The sequence below is a fragment of the Lathyrus oleraceus genome, chromosome 2, assembly GCF_024323335.1.
Source record: "Lathyrus oleraceus cultivar Zhongwan6 chromosome 2, CAAS_Psat_ZW6_1.0, whole genome shotgun sequence".
Taxonomy (NCBI): Eukaryota; Viridiplantae; Streptophyta; class Magnoliopsida; order Fabales; family Fabaceae; genus Lathyrus; species Lathyrus oleraceus.
Genome location: NC_066580.1, coordinates 120108463 through 120130575, shown reverse-complemented (window position 1 = coordinate 120130575; position 22113 = coordinate 120108463). Strand labels below are relative to the sequence as shown.

General features: G+C 31.3%; 1 protein-coding gene across 3 annotated transcripts; it reads right to left on the bottom strand.

The window, feature by feature from the left end:
• Nucleotides 1-278: 278 nt before the first annotated feature.
• Nucleotides 279-8281, bottom strand: LOC127118409 (nibrin homolog). Of its 3 annotated transcripts, none has more exons than XM_051048602.1 (14): nucleotides 8144-8281; nucleotides 7962-8015; nucleotides 6523-6763; nucleotides 6258-6340; nucleotides 5887-6017; nucleotides 4872-4918; nucleotides 4632-4740; nucleotides 4004-4090; nucleotides 3605-3776; nucleotides 2126-2604; nucleotides 1850-1911; nucleotides 1637-1739; nucleotides 1454-1511; nucleotides 279-1194 (listed from the first exon to the last, which is right to left on the bottom strand). In XM_051048602.1, the coding sequence occupies exons 1-13, from the start codon at nucleotides 8181-8183 to the stop codon at nucleotides 1455-1457; spliced, it is 1665 nt and encodes a 554-aa protein (XP_050904559.1). In that variant the 5' UTR covers nucleotides 8184-8281; the 3' UTR covers nucleotides 279-1194; nucleotide 1454. The 3 variants fall into 3 exon arrangements, with proteins under 3 accessions (XP_050904559.1, XP_050904560.1, XP_050904558.1); XM_051048603.1 differs by lacking the exon at nucleotides 279-1194 and adding an exon at nucleotides 6879-7415 and having other exon boundaries at nucleotides 1262-1511; nucleotides 8144-8237; XM_051048601.1 differs by lacking the exon at nucleotides 279-1194 and having other exon boundaries at nucleotides 1262-1511.
• Between the last annotated feature and the right edge of the window lie 13832 nt (nucleotides 8282-22113).

The following is a 22113-nucleotide window of genomic DNA, read 5'->3' as shown; positions in this document are numbered from 1 at the left end:
TCGGATCATCTGATTTGTCAAAGCCATCACAATGTGAAAAAGTTAATGGAAATAAGAAGCATGGCAAATCTGAATTACGAAGGATATTGTGGTTAATTCAATTTGTTTAATGATATACCCCAACAGGTATATCAATGTTTGTTTGACATATTATTTTTAAGCATATACTTGTGCAAGTATATTGTATTAAGGATATACTCGTGCAAGTATATCAATCTAATGTGTCTATAAATACCACCATTCATTGTAATTAAAACATAACTCAACACAACACATCATTCAATAAACTATTTTCCTTTAATCACTCTCTAATTTTCTCTCAACTTATCATCAATTATCAAATAACTTGTAATTCAGGTTACCCAACATATCATTTAGTTGGAAAAGTTTGAAAGACCAAATGAAGTACGAGAAGAATAACAATCAGATATAATTTCACATATATTTTATCACTTTCTTGTAGTAGACATTTTTGGAGTGCAAGCATATTCACATTATATATCTGGTAATAAGGCATAAACAATGTTGTGAATTTACTAGCTTCCAAGTGTGACTTTTCTCAATTGACCTAAGTTCCTTCATTGTGGTCTTCCTTTAGACCTTATTCTTATTTGCCTCATTATGGCACATTGATTCAGCATCAGCCGGCAAAGCAAAATGTATAAGATCGTCATCATTACTGACTGTATTATTAGATAATAGTTCCCAACCTGCAAGTCTATTAGGAACTTCTCTTGTTCTCTGTGGTCTCATATGTGTTCCCACTCTCCTTAAAACCTTTATTGTTTTCTCACTCTCCTTCCCAATGAAGATTTTGAATTTCTTGAACACTTCAACTATCTCATTTTTTAATTTAATGGTATACAGCCACAACATTCTTATATGTTCATCAAAAAAGTGATGAAATACTTGTTTCCACCTAGTGATGATACTTCAAAAGCACATATATCAAAATGCACAACCTTTAGTGCATCATTTGATCTCTTAGGCATGTCTAATGCAAAAGCAAGTCTACTTTGTTTGCCTTTTAAACAAGTTTCACATGTGTTTGCATTCAGTTTAGGAAGGTCATACACTAAATTCTTAGAACTCAATTCACTTGGTCTTCTAAAATTTAGATGAGCATGCCTCATATATCACAGCCACTCAAGTTCTTCCATGCTTGACATGCACACCTCCTTTGCAGTTTGAATGCTACATTTGAATGTTAACAAACTTAATTCCAAACTAAATAACTCAACTATATACCCACACAGGTCTATAATATAAATGGGAAACTAACTACTTCATTGAACTATATACCAGGACCTAAGTATAAATGAGAATGCTATTTTTAGAAATTATCAAACTACGACACATGTGTGTTGTTCATGCTTCAAGCCCAAATTGCTCTTGGTTTAGAAAATTTAACGTTTTGAAGATAATTTAAACACAAAAATTGAAAGAGGTTTACTTTATCTAGTACTAGTAAGCATGCCGCGAAGAGAACCGGCTGTGCCTCGTTTTTTTGCCTGCAGTGGTACAAGTAAAAAAGTTAAGGTATATACTCAACAAGCCTAGGTTAATGTGACCTCAACCCCCTCCCCCTCCTTCCTTCTCTTTTTCTCTTAAGGTACAGGAAGAGTATTGGACTAACCTTCTGATTATTAAATAGATCATCAGCCACGGCTTCTCTTTGTTTTCGCCTTTTTTCCTCCTTCACATATTCAGCTGTCTCATCATTTCCATAGCCAGAATCCCTATTGTTGAAAACAAATGAAACATAACATAAGAAGAAATATAGTGAAGTAAAGATAAACAAATTACTTTTAAAGTAACACTCAGAAGTCACAATTAATATTATTCTTACTTGTACGGATATTTTGCATATGGAACAAGGTTGTTGAAACTATTTCCAGATTGAGTTTGTGGCTGCAATTCCATTTCAAAGAAAATTGGACTAATTAGTCATAGATATTTATATTTAATGATTAACCTTGCATGAAAAGATATAGCTGCATGGAAAATAAAAATCAGACAAGTCAAGAAAAAAAGATCAACTAGTTAATCAAAAACAAGTTTGGTTCCAGTTTCAAGTAAACACATGATAAGCCCCTTATATAAGATGTATAGTACCAAACCATACCTTTCTAAATCGTTTGAAATTTGGAACGCTGCTGTTTGGTGCAGAAATTCTGTTTGTTAGTGTATTTATATCTCGAACAACTAAATTTTGGCTGTAAACAATATCTGAGTTTCCACTTCCATAATCATCAACCTTGTCTTTCTTCACTTCGATACCGCCAGTGCCATCCTTGAAGCTGGTAGCATACGTATCAGATCGGATAGAAGTATCCAGGGATATGTCTGCTTTTGCACGTTTTATTTCATCCAAACTGGTAGAAATATCATCTAAGATTGGTTCCATTCTCTCATCTTTTCTCTTGAGCGAAGCGCTGGAATCATCACCATCATCATCATCATTTATTTCTTCTGTTTTTACATATTTTACATTATTTCCACCACATAATGCCTCACTTGCAATGGGTGATGTGGCTGTTTCAACTTCAGCATCTGAATCTGCTACAATTGTCTCGTCTGTAGAGCATGACGATGAGATAAGCACTGCAACAGTACATACATCTTGTTATTGTAACACATTAGAGTACAGAGATCATCACTAAGAATGAAGTTTAAATTGTTTCTTTTCATGCAAAAACAATATATTTGAGTAAATATTACAAAATGATTGAAGCAATGTATTGCATAAAATCTGTCAGCACATGTCCAGTCCATAACAAAACCCATGCAGCTTTTCCTTGCGATATTATGCTACCTCCTTACAAATTGACGGGTTTTGTAGCTTGAATATCTAATTATTGTAATTAGTTTATTATTTTTGGACTTTGTTTTGTTTAAGATGTAGGTATATATTAGTTCTGAGATGATTTTCCTCGAGAAGTTCCAAAATCCATAGTCTGTTCGTGAGTTCAAAAGTGCCCATCTTATTATGCCTATAAATGTGATGTTTTTACTCGATATCGTGAAAAGGTGAGCTTGTGGTTAAACATATATGTTATTCCACAATGGTCTGATAACCACATAAATTTCACAAGTTGCAAAAATATAACAAAAGAATGGAAGTTACATCCTGTCCATGATTGAATCTTATTTTATGAATGAAATATAACAGAAGAAAAAAAATTAGAACTGATCATCAATTACTGGGAACAAGAAATAATACTGCAAATTGTTGATTCAACAAATATTTCCTATTCTCCTTTATTTTATATCTATTAGTCGCGCAATTAGAGAGTCTCAACAAATATAGGCGGTATAAGCCATGTCATAATTTTGAAGTATTTGTTGTTAGTTGATCAGTTAGTTAATCAAATGGTACGATTTTTGTTTCTTTTCTTTTATGGAAGAAGGTGAAGCAGAAATATTAGTACCCACATACATGAATAAGGTTGAAGTAGGTTTTCTTGCACTTCACTGTCAATATTCTAAGCAGTTAACCAGATAAACAAAAACAAAGTAAGAACTTAGGTTCTTCAATCATAGGGAGAGAAAATAAAAGGGTTTGGAATATGCAAATAAATTACTAGAAATATAGAGTATTTACCGCACGGTGATTTTAAAATAGACAGGTCTAGATCTCCACTGAGAGCAGCATTTATTATACCCATCTCATTGACTTTTTGCAAGGAACTTAATAACTTAATAAAATCAGGCTTGCATGCCGCTCCTTCTGGGATGATACAAACCATACGATTATCATCTCCATAATCTGATCCCTACATGGAATAAATGCGAAATCAGAATTTTCAAGCAAAAACTTCAGTGTCTTGCTATTCAATGATAACTACATTCCTGACTTGGATTAATGCCAGAAAGAGCTGAAAATCAAAAGATGGTATAAGCATATAAAATAGCTAACTAACTTATGTTACTCCCAAAACACTAGTATCTACCCTTTTATCTACAGAATTCACAAATAGAAAGAATGAAATTAAATACATACTTGGCTAATTGAAGAGAATTCTTGAAATGAAATGGTTTTAGCACCAGCTACTTCCAGTAAAGACTTTAGCTGATCCCCAAATTTATACTGTAACAAGGTAAAGAATAAGATAAAATATAAATACATTGTGTCAAGATTAGATATGTTCCAGCCTACAACAATACTAAGGGCCCGCTTTTTTTCTACCACATGTTCAATTTTCATTTTCAGTTTTTACTCTGTATGTGAGTGGCAAGAATGATATTTGGTTATGAAATTTCCTTTTTAATTATGATGGGGAGGAGATTGAAACAAACTAGAGAAAATGCATTTCTGGAAACAAGGAAAACAATGGTTTTGAAAATTTTCAATCTACTTTTAAAATGCAGTTTCAAAAATTTTCATAATGCCTTGGAAACCAGAACACCAAAAATAAACAGGTCCAAGGATATTTTAATATTATCTTTCCTAAAACCCTGGATGCGTATCCTGCATATTTACATTTCAATATTCAAACAAAATTCCAACTACATTAAGTGTGCTTGCATATAAGAAAATGGAAATCAGAATAACAAAAAAAACAGCATCTAGAAATTATAATTCTTAAGTTCAGTTTCATAGTAAGTATAGAAGATTTGAAAACCGCTACCAAATGCACAGATTCCAACACAAAAGTGTATCCTTTCAAACAGTTTTCACGGGCTTTGGGATCAACAACTTTGATAGATGCTCCTTCCACTGACACTGTTGGAATATGTCTGCGTGCAAAAGAGAAAGGAGCAGAAATGGAAAAAGACATAGAAAACTTATTTAGTTAGTCTAACCGGTGTCAGGTCAAAATATAAAGCCAGCTCAACCAAATTCAAAAGTTAAGGTACTTAGTACTTACGAATGACTGCTCGGAATTTCATTGCTAATTTTCTTTTCTGCAAAAAACTATAGACGCAACAAACAGTCACAACTTAAATCTTCACCAAGTGTGAAATAACAAATATAGACAAAATCTTTAGAATAAATGATTTTTTAAATGTAGACTAAATATTCGATAACATGTTTATGCTCGAAGAGTTCTCATGCTATGATAAATTATTTTTTAAATTTTTACTCCAAGAAACACTAAGCACTATCTTAAGTCAAGACTTGGTACAAATTATGTCATAGGATGCAGGGTTTACAATGCTACCGGTCACAAAACAGCTACTCCCTCCATCCCTGTTTATAAGACCCTTTGGGACTTTTTATGCATATTAAGGAAAGTAGTGGTGTAATTAATGTAAATAGTTTGTGATGATTGTTACTAAACTAACCTTTGTGTATAATGCATTTGATGTTAACTTTACATATTCCAATGCAAATCGGTAGTATTAATAAGGGATTTATTTGAAAAAAGATTAACAAAAGTATTTAGATATTTGTAAGGAGTCTTATAATTAAGGGACAAGCCAGTAATCTTAAAGGATCTTATAATTAGGGACGGAGGGAGTAGTGAATCTATAACAAGTCCTAGACTCATAGTGCATGACTCTAATCTTGGACATAGAAGAGATTGTGTGATACCCATAAATATCAGTGCATGGATATGTATCAAGTCCTAGACTCATAGTGCATAAACTACATAAGACATTTTTAGCTGTATATCCTTTAATATCAACTCTCTCATTATAAATAACCCATATTTTTGCAGAATAAAGCTATGTCTGTCCTGAAAACATTTTGTTTCCGATGCACAAAGTAATTAAAAAATAAACTACAAAACATGAATATGATAAGTATGCAAGCAACTAACTTTCATGTCATAAAACTATAAATACAAATATTAATAGTCACTTGCTCTAACAGATTGATAGCATAATGAAAATTTTAAAACCCAAAATAGCAATACAGAAGACCGAATGCTTCTATACCTCGAGCCAAGTTTTGAGAACACAAGGTTTTTTTGCAACAACTGCATCAACAAGATCCTTCTTTAAGGGCGTGAGTTGATCTACTAGCACATGTGTGCACTCTTCATTTAAGGTATGAGCAATACTAGCACCTAAATTGAAAGGTTACTTCAATCACTATTCACGTGAAAACAGTTTGATCAAATTAAGACAAGTTTGGTACTTCAACCAAAATGATGTTTCTTGCTTAAAGAGGAGAGCTAAAAGGGTATAATATGTTACTACACCACTAACATAACTAACATGCAATATCATGTTCAAGTAAGTAATTACTTAGGTTAAATCAATTAGACCGTATGTGCTCGTGATTTACAAGTTTTTCCTCTACTGACCAATTGATGAAATTTTCTTTGCCAAAGATCGATCCACTTTATTTGAGGGACAGATGAAAAAAATGAGGGGGACATGGCAAAACCTGTCACAAATGAAATTCAAAAGTGTTTAAGAGCACATAATACAGACAAATATCATGAGATTTAATCTACCTAATACCTATAGAAACCTAGCCTAGAAAAGCACCTCAACAACACACACTAAAAACTAAAATTGGCACAAAAGAAGGAGTAGAACATCACACTAAAAAGATAGTTAACATACTTGTAGGTAGCACTACCAGTGCCAAAAGAAACAAGGTCGCCATCATGTAATGCTGTTTCTTTGTTTGGTAACTCATGAACTTTTTTCTTAATCCCAACATTCTTGCTGACAAATGTTCCGTACTTGGAGCAGTCTCTTATCTGTACATTTTGTTGAGGATTTGACATGTTCATTGTATTAACAACTATTTCTGCATGAACCCGAGAAACCCCTTTATCCTTAGTGATGATCACATCACAACCTGTAAGCACATAGTAACAATAACTTATACAATATTATCACGATATCCATAAAACCAATGATCAGCAACAACTATCACATGAAAAGATATAAAAAAGTTGACCAAAAAGCAGTACACTGTCATTATAACCATCCAATCTGAAAAGCATGCCATGATTATACTTAATTTCATTCGGACAAATCACATCCATGCCATGGTTTCACTTTTTAAATATTCAGTAACATAGTCACTCGATTAAGAGGGTAACTTAACACTGAACATGAATGCATGAGGTAGCTATGCCCATTAATGTCACCTAGAAGATTAGAACAAAGATGTTAAAGATTTAAATCTGATTGTTGCATCTTCATTTTTCATTCAGCTCTCCCTACCTCAAGAACAGTCATTTGAAAGAAACTTCTATTTCAGTTAATTGACTTGAGACATGGCTGTAACTTATGGTACAAAGTGGTTAAGATAAATTATAAATAGGATTCTCATGCTTCCACATGACAACATTTAAGCCTTCAAGTCGACGAGTTGGTCTTCTCTTCGGTCTTGTATAACAGTCTCTTTGATCAAGTATATGACCTTTCTTAACAAATTGTAAATTTAGCATATGGTTTGAATGTCCCCGACATTATACAAGCATCAAATCCTTCAGCGATGATAGCTAAACAAGACACCAAACCGACAAGACATTAGGGTCATGGTTTAACTTCTTTAAACTACTCGAACCAAAACAAAAACTGCAAACGAACCACCCAAATAACCAAACCATGGACATCATTCACGATTCAACTTTCCAGTTCGATTTATAAAACATTTCCCTAAAGCCGTTTGCCTAAATGGGCATGTTAAGCAGTAAAAAAAGTAAAAAATCACTCTGCGCAACGAACCATCTTCAGCACTTCGGCTGAAACACTCTTTGACATTTTGACATATAGCATCCATACCAAATTCTTATATATTCACTTCATCAAGGAAAAATAAATACCAAAACAAACAAACAAGCAAAAAACACACTTTTTGTCATTCTTTATTTTTTAAGAAAAGGAATAACTATGAAGTGTTTGTTAGCAACAAAAATCATAAAATCAATAAATCACCTTAGCATCATCATCTAAACAACTATTTAATCAACAAAGGGGATTACAAAAATTCATGCCAAGCATAAACTTTCCTTCACTAATAAGAAACAATACATTAAAATTAATACCTTTACGACCAACTTTGTAAGTTCCAGTTTTGAAAATGTAGTAATTATCTTCACCTGTCGTATACAAATACAAGATTATAAAAATGGAATAATTGCACAAATCAATGACCTAAAGTTAAATAAATGAATTGAAAAGTAACAATACGCTTTTGATTTTTGATTACTCAAATAAGAACAAGTACCGGAAAGAGGATCTTCTACGGGGAAGAGACCCCAGACCATGATTCTTCTTCTTCTTGGAACACTGAAGCAGCAAAATAGTGGTGAGAAAGGTTAAAGACGAAACGATATAGGGTCAATGTAAAATTTAAATTAGAAAAAGTTTTGATGTAATTTAATTCATATTATAAATATATATGATTTTTTTTTGTTGGAAATAAATATATGAATATTACTAAATATATATAATAAAATTTCCATACAAATATAAAATATTTGATCTTAAAATTAAAATTTTCATTTATTTTTCATATAAATTTTTTTTACTTTTACCATTATACTGATCTAATTATTTATATTTACCCTTAATATAAATATTCAATTGTTTATATATATATATATATATATATATATATATACACACGTGTGTGTTGAGAAATGATGTCCAAAAAAATAGAGTATGATCAGTTTCTTGATTATCAAGAAAACCATGAAGGAGGGTAATATACTCCGCTTTAGTGGAAGGCAACAACATTTTGAAGTGTTGCTTTCCAACTGATTGCTGTGTCAAACATAGTGAACACATATCCAGAAATAAATTTTCTAGAATCCATACAACCTGCATAATCAGAGTCGACAAATCCTCAATTTTTGCTTTGCTATCATCACCACAAGTTCCACCATAAATCTTAACTCTGCTCAGAGACTCATTTATGTACCTTAGAATTTACTTTAATGTTTGTCAGCGCGTTTTTTCAGGATTGGCAATGTATCAGCTTACAAGGCTCACTGCATATGTTATGTTTGGCCTCATGCATACCATAACATACATTAAAGAACCTACTATACTAGCATATGAAATGTTATTCATATAGGCTCTTTCAACTTCAGTAATAGGACTTTGATTCGAACCCAACTTGAACTGAGGATTAGTCGGTGTTACAACAGGCTTTGAATTCGACATACCAAACTTGTCGAGAATCTTCAGTAGGTATGTCTCTTAAGATAAGCATAATCTCGACCACTTTCTATCTCTTTGGATGTCGATCCCGAGAATCATGGAGGCAACTCCTAGATCCTCCATGTCGAACTCCTTATCGAGTTCAACATTCACCTTCATAACATCCTCAACATTGTTGCTTGCTATGAGGAGGTCATCCACATAAAGCAACAAAATAACAAGTGAACTTCCAAGTCAAAATTTTAGGTAAACACAGTGGTCAAACTGGATCCTAGTGAAACCTATTTGTGTCATGAACTTGTCGAACCTCCTATTCCATTGTTGAGGAGATTGTTTCAGGCCATATAACGACCTATTCAGCTTACACACATAATCTTCATTTCCATTTTCTACATACCCTTCAGGTTGCTTCATCGGAATTATTTCATCTAGATCACCATACATGAAGGTTATCTTCACATCCATCTGTTCATGTTCTAGGTCAAACTTTACCACCATAGCAAGCAGCATTCTAATGGATTTATGCTTTACAATAGGTGATAACACATCATTAAAGTCGACACCTTCTTTCTGAGTGAACCCATTAGCAACCAACCTTACCTTAAATCTCTTTGACATCACTCATTTGATTCCTTGCTTAACCTTGCAAATCCACTTACATCTGACTAACCTGGCCCTACAGGTTTCTCGATCACCTCCCAAGTGTTATTATCATGAAGAGATTTCATCTCATTATCCATGGCTTTCAGCCATTCGGTCTTGTCTCGACTCCTCATAACTTCCTTATAGTATTTAGGTTCTTCATTCAGGACCTCACTTGCAGAGATTAAGGCATGAGCTATGAGATGTTCATAACCAAGTCTCGTAGGTGACTTGATGACTCTTCTTGACCTATATTTTATCAGCAGGTAATCATTATCAGTCTCCCCAACTTCGTCAGCAACTTATACTTCTTCTTCGACTTCATTTGGGTTATGGAATTCAGCATCACTATGCTCCATCTCAACAAGAATCTCTTCATGTTCCAATTCTTCTTCAGGGATCTTCGAACTTCTAACAACATCATCAGTTTTCTTATAATCCTTCTCAGCTTCATTGAAAACTACATCTTGATGCATGAGCAGCCCCCTTTTGGATTAGTTTAATCGAAGTAATGGCAGCATTACAATGCTCCATTTCAAACTTTTTCAATATCTCAATTGCATACCTTCTTTGATGCATGAGCAATCCCTTTTTGGACTTGTGGAACTCAATGCCAAAGAAGTATGTCATGAGGCCTAGGTCGGTCATCTCAAATTATTTCATAAGTTCACTCTTGAACTTAGAAATACACTTTTCATTATTGCCCATTATCAACAAGTCGTCTACATATATACAAAGGATGATCATTCATTCACTTGTATCTGTCTTCACATACACACCATGCTCAGATACACATTTCTTGAAACCAATCTCATTTAGAAAACCATTTATCCTTTTGTTCCAAGCTCTTGGATCTTTCTTCAAACCATGCAACACTTTCTTCAACTTGTTGAACTTTAGCTCTTGGTTTCTCACAACAAAATCAGGGGGTTATTCTACATACACCTCTTGTTCAATCGCTTCATTTAAAAACAAGGATTTGACACCCATTTGGTAGATGGGCCAATTGTTGTTATTCACAATACCAATAACTATCCTAATGGTTTAAATCCTAGCAATCGGTGTGAATACCTCTTCAAAGTCCATGTCTTCTCTTTGCAAGAATCTTTTTGTAACTAATTGAGCCTTATGCTTGATTATTTCATCCTTGGAATTTGCCTTCACTTTGAACACCCATCTCACACCAATTGGCTTCTTCCTATCTTCTAGATCAACCAATTCCCAAGTATTGTTCTTCTCAATAGATTTTAGTTCCTCTTTCATAGCACAAATCTATTTTGGATCACTTAAATCCTCTTCTATTTTAATGGGTTCAGGTTCAGCCATAAGTGCAAAATGGACGAAATCACCATCATCATTGACTTCGTTGTCTTGGAACAGCTTATAATCTTGGAGTCTTTGAGGAAAACCTTTTTTCTTTGTTGATCTTTTCACATTCTCTACAATTGGGCTTCGACAACAAGGCATTTATGCACTTCCCAATAATGCAGAATTTGAATTTTCAAGTTTGTAACTAGTTACAACTTTTACGTAACCGGTTACAGACTGCTGCAAGGGCTTCATCTCGTCGAAAATGACGTCTCGGCTGATCACAACCCTCATGTTTGCTACATCAAAAAACCTGTAACCACCGATAGAGTGATACCCTATAAGTATCATCATTTCTCCCTAATCATCCAGTTTCTTTCTAAATTGCCCTGGAACATGTCGGTACGCTACGGAACCAAAAATTCTCAAATGGTTCAAATTCGATTTGAATCCCGACCATGCTTCCTCTGGTGTTACCTTCTCAAGCTTCTTTGTTGAACACATATTCAACAAATAGGCAGTTGTGGATACTGCTTCTACCCGCAACTCTTTCGATAAATTCTTCCCCTTTAACATGCTTCTTACCATGTTCATGATCGATCGATTCTTCCTTTCGGCAATACCGTTTTACTGCAGTGTACAAGGTGGTACAACCTCATGTATAATACCTTCTTGATCATACAGCTTCTCAAAGTCTTTTGATACATATTTGCCTCCACCATCCCTTTTGAGCACTTTGAGCTTGTGACTGTTTTTCCTATCAACCATGGACTTGAACTTCTTAAACACTTCGAATACCTCATCCTTTATCTTGATTTGGTATGTCCATAGCTTTCTACTATGATCATCGATGAATGTGACAAAATATATGTTGCCACCAATTGAATCTACTTGCATCGGTCCACACACATATATGAATTCACCACCTCAAGGTGATAACATGCATCCTTACTGAATTTACCCTTATGTTGCTTCGCTTGCACACTTTCTTCAAAATTTTCAGCTGGTATGTTGATCAATGGCAACCCCGTTACCATTCCATTCTTTTGCAAGTCTTTGAGATATCATAAATTGAGATTCCGAAGACGATAATGCTATATCCACTCTTCTCGACTTTCCACTGTAGCAAGACATATATGCTCCATAACCTTCAATTCAACTTTGAAAGTTCTATTGGCATCCATCTGAGCTTTAAGGACCAAAACCTTGTTTGTATCCATAACGCGCAACCCCTTATTTTCCATGTGAATCTTGTAACCATTATCAAGCAATTAGTCAATACTTAGAAGGTTACATTTGATTTCTAGAATGTACAATACATATTTGATCAAGGAGTTCCCATCATCCCTTCCCATGATCAAACATCATTGATCCCATCGGTCGTTAGAGTGGTGTCATCCCCGAACTTCACTTTGTTCTTCATGGCACAATTGATTTTAACAAACCAATCCATCCTCCCCATCATATGAGTAGAACAACCGGAATCCAAATACCATTCTTCGTTGCACTGGACTCCTTCTCTCACAGTTACCATAACATCTTCTTCTGCATGTAACTAGTTACAACTTTCACGTAACCGGTTACAACCTATTTTTGCAGCATTCCCAAAATTGATGGTGTTGTTGTCCTGCAGCCTACTACTATTGTATTAGCCTTTTGTGATCATGACCAAGAGTGTAATCTCCCCATTAAACTATTTTCTTGCAACTTTGGCTTCATCTCCTTGAGGTCCCTTCTTATTAGCATTTCACTCTCTTAAAAAATGACTGAATCTTTGACACTTAAATCATTGCTCATTGCTTTTGTCAAACCTCTTTTTTTCACCTCTAAAGTTGCTTTTACCATCATTTTTGTTGTTGTTGCTATCACCCCTTATACAAGTCAAATTCTTTTAACTTTAGGACTCTCTTTCACCAAATTTCTAAAAATTCCCTTTACTTTTCATGGGCCATTTTCCTTTCGATCTCTTGTCCTTCTCGTTAAAACGAGCTTACAAAGCGATCTCCGCCTTTGCCTTATCATTATCTCTCTCCTCCATCCTTTGCTCATGAACCTCAAAAGAGCTTTGAAACTCCTTTTTGCTCATCATTGCAAGATCCTTCGATTCCTCAATCGCTACAACCACGTTGTCAAATCTTGGTGTTAAAGAATACAGGATTTTCGCGTAAGCATACTGCTTTGTGACTTTTTCTTCACATGCCTTCACTTGATTCACTAATCGAGTGATTCTTATTATGAAGTCGTTGATCATCTCCTTTTCCTCCATTTGAATCAATTTAAGTTGACGTTAGTGAGTTTTTAACCTCACCACCTCCGCCTTATGATCCCCTGTGTATGTTCTCTCTAAGATTTCCCACGCTTGTTTTAACGATTCACAATCACCAACTTTTTCAAAGTTATCACCATCCACACATTGATGGATAAAAAATAACGCCTTGAAATCTTTCTTTTTCTCTTCCTTATGTGTTACTCGTTGTGCATTTGTTGCACCTTAGACAAGGGGGTTCACCTCGTTCTTGATCACTTCAAGAACATCTTCGCAACCAAACAACACTTTCATTTGTTTGCACCATTTGTCGTAATTCTTCGCATCAAGGATTGGTAGGTTTGCAGTGATACTTTCATTGGAGACAGAATTCATGTTTCACACTAGGTGTTTGTGGATCAAATTTAGGCTCTGATACTAAATGTTAGAACTTGGAACCACCATATTGGTGAATAATGGAGAAAATTAGTGTGTGGAGAGGGAGAGAGGAATTGAGAGAGAGATAATTGAGTGTGAGAAAGCATATTATATTAACTATCGATGAGAATACCTCCAATGCATTTATACAAGCATTACAAGATGATTGAGACACAATTTACACAATTATATAACTAAAAAAAATAGAGTTTACGAACCTATAACCAGTTACACTAAACATGTAACCGGTTACAATTGCTACAAAAATAATCCCTTTCAGTGATAACCGGTTGCGTGGTTACGTTAACCGGTTACGCCCACGATGCAACTCCAGTTTCTTCGGCTCAAAAGTGATTTTTGTCTTGCTGTAACCGGTTACAACACTTGAATTAGCTTGGACAGATTTTTACTCATGTAATGCGTTTTGGATTCTTTGTTATCCTATTTGACTAGTTTCAGTGGTTGCTACTATCTAGTTGGATTTGGGTGTATCTCGTTGCAGTTTATTGTTTGAGAGGGATGTCATACACATGTATACTTTGATGATTGTTAGTTAAATTTATAAATTTTTAGACAAATTAAAAGTAAACAACAATTGTCATATTACTTTTAAGTTTGTATCAATTTTGTTCTCCTCGACAAAGTTATAGCAATTTCAATTTTGAGAGGTTTACTGAGGTGACGATGACATTGTTTTGGTGTTTTAGTTTTGCCACACTTATAATTTTTTTTAAATATAATTGATTTTTTTTTATAATTATAATGATTTTTATTATTATTAAAAGAAAGTGATTTATATTATTATTGAAAAAATGTAAAATAAAATGTTACCATAGTTGTACCACCAAGTAAATGCATGGGTAAATCAGTTTTCTAAAATATAGACTTTACCCCATGGCTTCAAACTGCCGGAGGTATAGACTATCTACTTTTAATATATAAATGTTAATTACCACCATAATTACTTAATTACCCTAATTACAATCCATAATACAGCTACTTTCATGTTCCTATAAGTAATTTCGTACTAAACACTATTTATACTACTAAAAAATATTACCGTTATTTTATTGTTGTTGCAATCTTATCATTCCAAAATGAAATCAATATTCTGAAATCAAATTAATTATTATTGTAGTTTTTTTGCCAAATATTATCGTTACTTGATTTTCTTTAAATGACAAAATGAATATTTAATTGTATAATTATATGTTATTAAATTATAACTTTAAAATTAAAAATAACTATTTAATATAGTTGATTAATATTAATTGAGTAATTTAATATTATTGTTAATTTACCTACCAATTAATTATTATTATTGTTATTATTATTATTGATATTTACTCGCCATATATGATAAGAATATTTTTAAAATTTAAATAATATATTTATTATTTGATTTGATTTGATTTAATTGAGATCCAAACTCTATTTACTATAATTATTCTGTTGAAAGGATAAAATATGTTAGTGCAAAGATAACAGCGGTATAAGATTCAATATGCCAGCGTGTTATTGCAAAATTACATCTATGTAAAATTCAATTAATAATAGATTGACATTGGAATGACCCTATATTATTGTTCATAATAAGTAACCGATTTTAATTTATAGAGTTTGGATCTCAATTAAATTAAATCAAATCAAATAATAAATATACTATTTAAATTTTAAAAATATTCTTATCATATATGGCGAGTAAATATCAATAATAATAATAACAATAATAATAATTAATTGGTAGGTAAATTAACAATAATATTAAATTACTCAATTAATATTAATCAATTATATTAAATAGTTATTTTTAATTTAAAGTTATAATTTAATAACATATAATTATACAATCAAAACGATGTTATATATGTGTAACATCAAAGGTTGGATCCTTTTCAGCATTTTGTCACACACCTCTATCAAATTTATATACTCTTTTTTTTTCCAGGTTATTAGGTTTGTAATTTTATAGTCATCTAAATTTGCAGTTACATTAATTTTTGAATTTTTTTTCAGTGAAAATGAGTAGAAAGGTTGATTCTGTGAAAGACATCAATGACTCAAAAGAAACTTGGCGTCTTGTAGTTCGAATAATGGATGTTTGGAGTGTTGTGAATAATAAGGGTATTGAACATTTAGAGATGATTGTTATGGATTCCTTGGTAAATTGCTTTTCTTTTTTTAAGTATAGATTTTTGTATGATAGTTAGTAATTACAACAAAATGCTTTTTTGTATAACATATAAAAAGAAGATTATTTTCATTTTGTTAGGGTGATCGGATTCAGGTCCTTATTCGTCATGACCATTTACTGAAATGGAAAGAGGTCATTAAGGAGAATATGACCTGCATTATAAACAATGGCAGTGTCTATAACAATGATTTTCAGTGGAAGGTATGTGATCATTCAAAAAAAATTGTGTTTCTTGGTGGTACCACAATGAAGGCAATCGAACTTCAAAATATTCCACCTAAAGGATATTTCTTTAAAGATTTTGGTGAGATACTTCAAGGCAAATGCAAAACCGATAGACTGGAAGGTAATTTAAATTCTATTATAACTTATATAACTTATATATTTGCAAACACATTCAATAATGAACCTTACTTTAATGTAGATATTATTGGTGCTGTTAGTGAGATAAACAATATCCAATCCAACACTCCGGGGAAGAAAATTGTTGTTTCTGTTGTGCTGAAAGATTTGAAGTAATGCGCATTGTTTTCATAACTTATGTGTTTGATAAATTTATATATTTTGCATCACTGAATCCCGTCATATAATATTGTTTATTTATATTCCAAAATAGGGGTAATTGCATAAATTGCAATTTATGGGAAATCTATGGATCAAAATTTTTGGCTTACTACAATGATCCTAAAAACAATGGAGTTATTGTAATTCTGCTCACTCATGCAATGGTAAAAGATGGCCAAGGTATTACACTATCAGACTTTATAAATACATAGCTGATTTGTATTTTTCATTATACGTTCAATAATTTTTATATTAATTATACAATTTACAGTGTCAAATGCATGGAGTGGTTCCAAATTGTTGATAAATGAAGACATCCCTGAAATTCAAGATTTTATGTCTAAGTATGGATTTTATTTATTTATTTATATTCAGATTATTATACATAATTTTTAATTTCAAAAACAATCTTATTTCTATAGGTTGCCTACTAATGAACAGAAGGAGAAGCCTACTCAATCTGCAAAATCTCTTTCTAATTGGTCTGGTGGTTCTCAGTATTCGCCAGTAGAAAGGTTTGTTCATAATGTGAAATATATGTCCTTAAGTCAGTTCTGCAAAATCAAACATGTAAGTTGAATACTATAGAGCCGAATTTATCTTTACTATTACAATTATATTGTTTGCTTTTTGAAATTAATATCATTTTTGATTTGCTTTTAGGAAACTTTATGTGTTACTGTAGCAACCACATTGAAGTTTGCTGTCTCAAAGTATGGATGGTTTTATTATGGCTGCACAAGGTGTTCTTCGAAGGCACCTAATCCTGAAAAAGCTTATGAATGTTCATGTGGGCAAAAAGTCGAACAGCCTATACCAAGGTACATATAATCTAGATGAATTGCAAATAAATTTGGTAATGGATTTGTTATTAATCATATTATTTTCTTCGTTTAAAATACTATAGGTACAAGATTGAGATATATGTTAGCAATGGTGAATCAAAATATCGATTTGTATTCTAGGATTCCGAATGTGCTGCTATACTTGGAATGACTACTGAATTTATGCATAACTCTATGGTGGAGGTACATTGTTATACATAAGTTAAAATGTTAATAGTTTATCGAGTTGTAAAGTTCAGATTATCACTCATGGTTGATATTTTATTTTTCCATTAGAATGGAGAAGATGATCCAATGGTTTATCCTAATGAGCTTGAAATGCTGTTGAATAAGAAAATGGCTTTTAGAGTTAAGGTGTAGCCAACGTTTTCCCAAGCGTCTGTTTGGAAGCTTTGTGATGATGAAGCCTTTGTTAAAGAGATTGAAAATGACTACATAGTAGAAGACGTATAATATTCACTTAATTCATGTATTATTTAAACATTTAACAAGTATAATAAATATTCGATGTTTCAATGTGCAGAATCAGTCTAAAACTGAATATGCAAAGTTGGTCCCTAACAAAGAAAATTTGGAAACTTCCGCAGTAAGTATCTTCATTTGTTAACATAATAATTTTCTATGATAAATATTGTATTATTATAATTCATTTTATATCTGATAATTAATTTTTTATATTGCAAGCAAACATTATCTGCATCTGGTGAAAATGATCCAGAATCAATCATTCTAATGACTCCGGCTAAGGATGTTGTAATTGCTGACAAGGGTGAAGAAGTTGATTTTGAAGCGTCTGACGCTACGCAATTATCAGGCACCAAACCATCCAAGAAATTAAAGATATAACCATCTTCTTAATTAGAATTTTCGGAAATTTGATATTGAAATATATTTTATGAACTTTTTAGCACCAGAATGAGTTTAAGTATGAAGTTGTTAAGAACATGATATGTTTTGGTTGTAGGATGTGTTCTTAGTTTTTTGAAGTGTTTATTTTGTGGGATTACAATTGACATTTATATTTCATGTATGGTTTAAAGGATGATAATGAGTATTTAATTCATGTGTGTGAAATTATTCAAAATCCTATGTTGTTATGTTGAACATTGTGTTTTGTGTGCTCTTTCAACTACAAAATTTATATGAGTATCATATCTTCAAATGTTAATAAGTATTTTAGATTGATAACAAAATACGTTGTCATCTTATGAAATATGTGTATACGACTAAATTATAAATAGATTATTGCATGTCATGTTTGGTTTCAGCATGCCTAATGGTGTTAGAAATTAAAAAAACAATTACATAAAAATTTATTATGAAATCCTTCAAAACTAATTATAGAAAACACATAGAAACACATTTTTTTACAATTTTTTTCAAAGTCTAATACATATGTTAAAATTGCAGGTAGTTCAGAAATGTTGGAGCAATGTTTGAATCTTGCATTCAACTGAATTAAGGATTTATAAAAAAAAACAAGGTATAATTATCATATACAGTGAATTGTCTTTTGATTGGTAATGGAAAATCTACATTGTTTGTTTGAAATGATTAAGTTAAGCATGCAACTATACTTTTTACCAATCTCACGTCATCATATATAGTATTATAACTCAACATATTTAAATTATTTATTTGCCAAAATATAGTTGGGGGTTGAAATGAATAATTATGTCCACTGCCTCCTTTCTATTGGCTAGGTCAGTGGAGTATTAAAATAATTCAGCCGTAAGATAATTAATGTTATGCATGATTTGTAATAAATCAATAAGAATATCAATTCTTTATACATTTAGTTGTACAAGAAAATGATTGTAAATAATTAAAGTGGGCTAAGAAAATGGGTCCCACTAAATCCCACTATATATTATATAAAATATAATTAAAAAATTGATTCAAATATATCAAAATACATTAAAAGAGAGTTTTTCATTGGGTAAGGTGATGTATGATATGAGTAATTTCCAATGGGTGAATTATTTTATGGATTTGGGATAAAAAGAGAATTTTGAAATCTTGAATTATGGTGTGGATTTGGAATAAGAGGTGGATTTCCAAAATATGGGGTGTTTTGTTGATTTGGGATACAAAGAGGACTTCCATCATTTTGCATAAAATTGGAGCATGTGTTATGTTGATTGAGGTTCATTTTCAAATGAAATGTGTACACAAAAAAATTAAAATTAAATAAAATAAATTGGTCAAATTTAGACTAGATGTGAGTGAAAAATGTGATAAAATAAATTACCTATTTATACTACTAAAAAATATTACCGTTATTTTATTGTTGTTGCAATCTTATCATTCTAAAATGAAATCAATATCCTGAAATCAAATTAGTTATTATTGTAGTTTTTTAAGGTTGCGGACAGGTTTTGAATCATCACTTCCTAAAAGGTTGTAGACAGGTTTTGTATAAACCCAGTTTTTTAAGGACCAAAGAATTGTACGAAGTTAAATCATTTTTGTTGCTGAACTTATTTCTCACAATTTTAACTAAAATTGTGAACCTTTTGTTTCAATATCTTTTGTTGCATTAAACCTTACTGTATCAATTGCAATTAATTTCAACATTTGGTAGTATTCATTACTATATTTTAAAACAAATGAGGTTCTGGTATTTCTTTTACATGGTTTATGTATTTTGGTTAAATAATCATTTATTATGAAGGTTAATATTTGCGCTTTTATACCTCAAATTAGTAACTGATTGGAAAATTTCATCCATTACTAAATAAATATATTTTTATTTCTTATGTCCAAAATCTCAATGATAAATGGAATATTTATTCATAACATTAACAATGGAATGTTTATTATATATCAATATATCAATAAATTGTAAAAATATTTTTGTATTATATTTTTTGATTATTTCCTTAATATAGTATACAAAAAAATTAAGCAAATTATATTACTATAAATTAATAATGTTTTACTTTATTATGTCCCAAACTGGAAAAAATTATTTGTGGAAATTTTTTGAACCCATTTATCGATCATTTAACATCCATTACATTAAAAAAAACTCTTATGCAATAAATTTGTGTACGTTGATCCAACTATATATATATATATATATATATATATATATATATATAAACAAAAAAATATATTATATTTTAATTTTTTTAAAATAAATTATTGCACTTGCGCGACCCGTGCGAACGCACGGGTCCTTTACTAGTTGGAACGGAAATTTTACTTGTATTCACTCCCTTCCTTTTTAATTTTTATTTTTTTGATTTTTTACATAAACTAATTATTATTGTTATTTTTTAAATAATAATTTTTTTATCTATAATATTCTTAATTATTTATTATATTTATACTTTTTTTTAATAATTTTTTAGGGATAATTTTGACAAAAGAGTAATTAATATTATTTTAAATTTTATAAATGATAATTAAAGAAAACATTTTTTTTAAGAAAATGACATTTATAAAAGAATGGAGGGTATGTGTTAATCAAAATACAATCAACAAAATATCTGTCGGGTATAGGTTTTAAGTCATATACCCAAGGTTTTGTGACCTTTACCTATGGAATTGTGTTGTCGCTATATATAAGATAGAGTTGTGTTGTCGCTATATAGATTTTTTTAGAATTTCAACATTGAAATTAAAGTTGAATGAATTGTTTCAAGTCTTAATGAATCCCATTAAAAGTGATCGGTTGCACCATTGAATATGCTCTAAATCTTCTTACGGATTTTTGGCTTTTATCCCCCAAAATTGGTGTATATTCCTATATATCTAATATATTTTTGGTCCTTGACATTGGTTTTAAAAAGAAATCATATCATATCTCAAAATTTTGCATTTATGAATTGTGTTATTTTGATACAAAATATTTAGATGGTTAAAGAATTTAACTATATGTTTATTTTCATCTATTAATGCATAAAGTTATTATAATTTATTAATATTTTATTTAATATAAATAACAATAAAAATTTAAGGCCAGTTTTCATATTGTAGTTAATAAATATAAGATTTTCTTATTATTCATTGGATAACAGATACTTAAATAAACATTATATATTGAAGAAACAAAATATGACAACCTAATTTCAAACTCATAATTACAAATAAAATATCATCAAAATTAAATTACTACTATTTATAATTTGGGGTGAGAATAGACTGAACCGAATTAAGCTTTTTTAAGCTTAAGACTCTCTAGCCTAAGTATGAATGGTAACATATCATAGACTTATTTTTAGACATAAGTGTGACATTTTCAAAGATCTGATTGATTAATTAGCCTATTTAAAAGCATATTTCATTTGAACATATGAAAATAAGCGATTTAATTCATATTTATATAGACTAAAAATGTTAAAGATCAATGATACTAAAAAATCATTTTCATTGACTCATTTGAGTGTACCTAGCAGCATAAATTTTGTGATACTATTTATTTAGGAAAACTTATGAAAATAGCTTATGACATTGTTCAAAAGATATTTTCAGTCTATTTTCACAAGTTCTTCAAAATAATTAATAAATTTGCCTCGACAACATAAAAAACGCCTTTTCCTATTACTTGCACGCCGAAAATTTCCTTGGGAACACAACAGTCTTCACGCCTTCTTCTTCAAGAATGCTGCTAATCAATTCGATGTTATATATGTGTAACATCAAAGGTTGGATCCTTTTCAGCATTTTGCCACACGCCTCTATCAAATTTATATACTCTTTTTTTTCCAGGTTATTAGGTTTGTAATTTTATAGTCATCTAAATTTGCAGTTACATTAATTTTTGAATTTTTTTTCAGTGAAAATGAGTA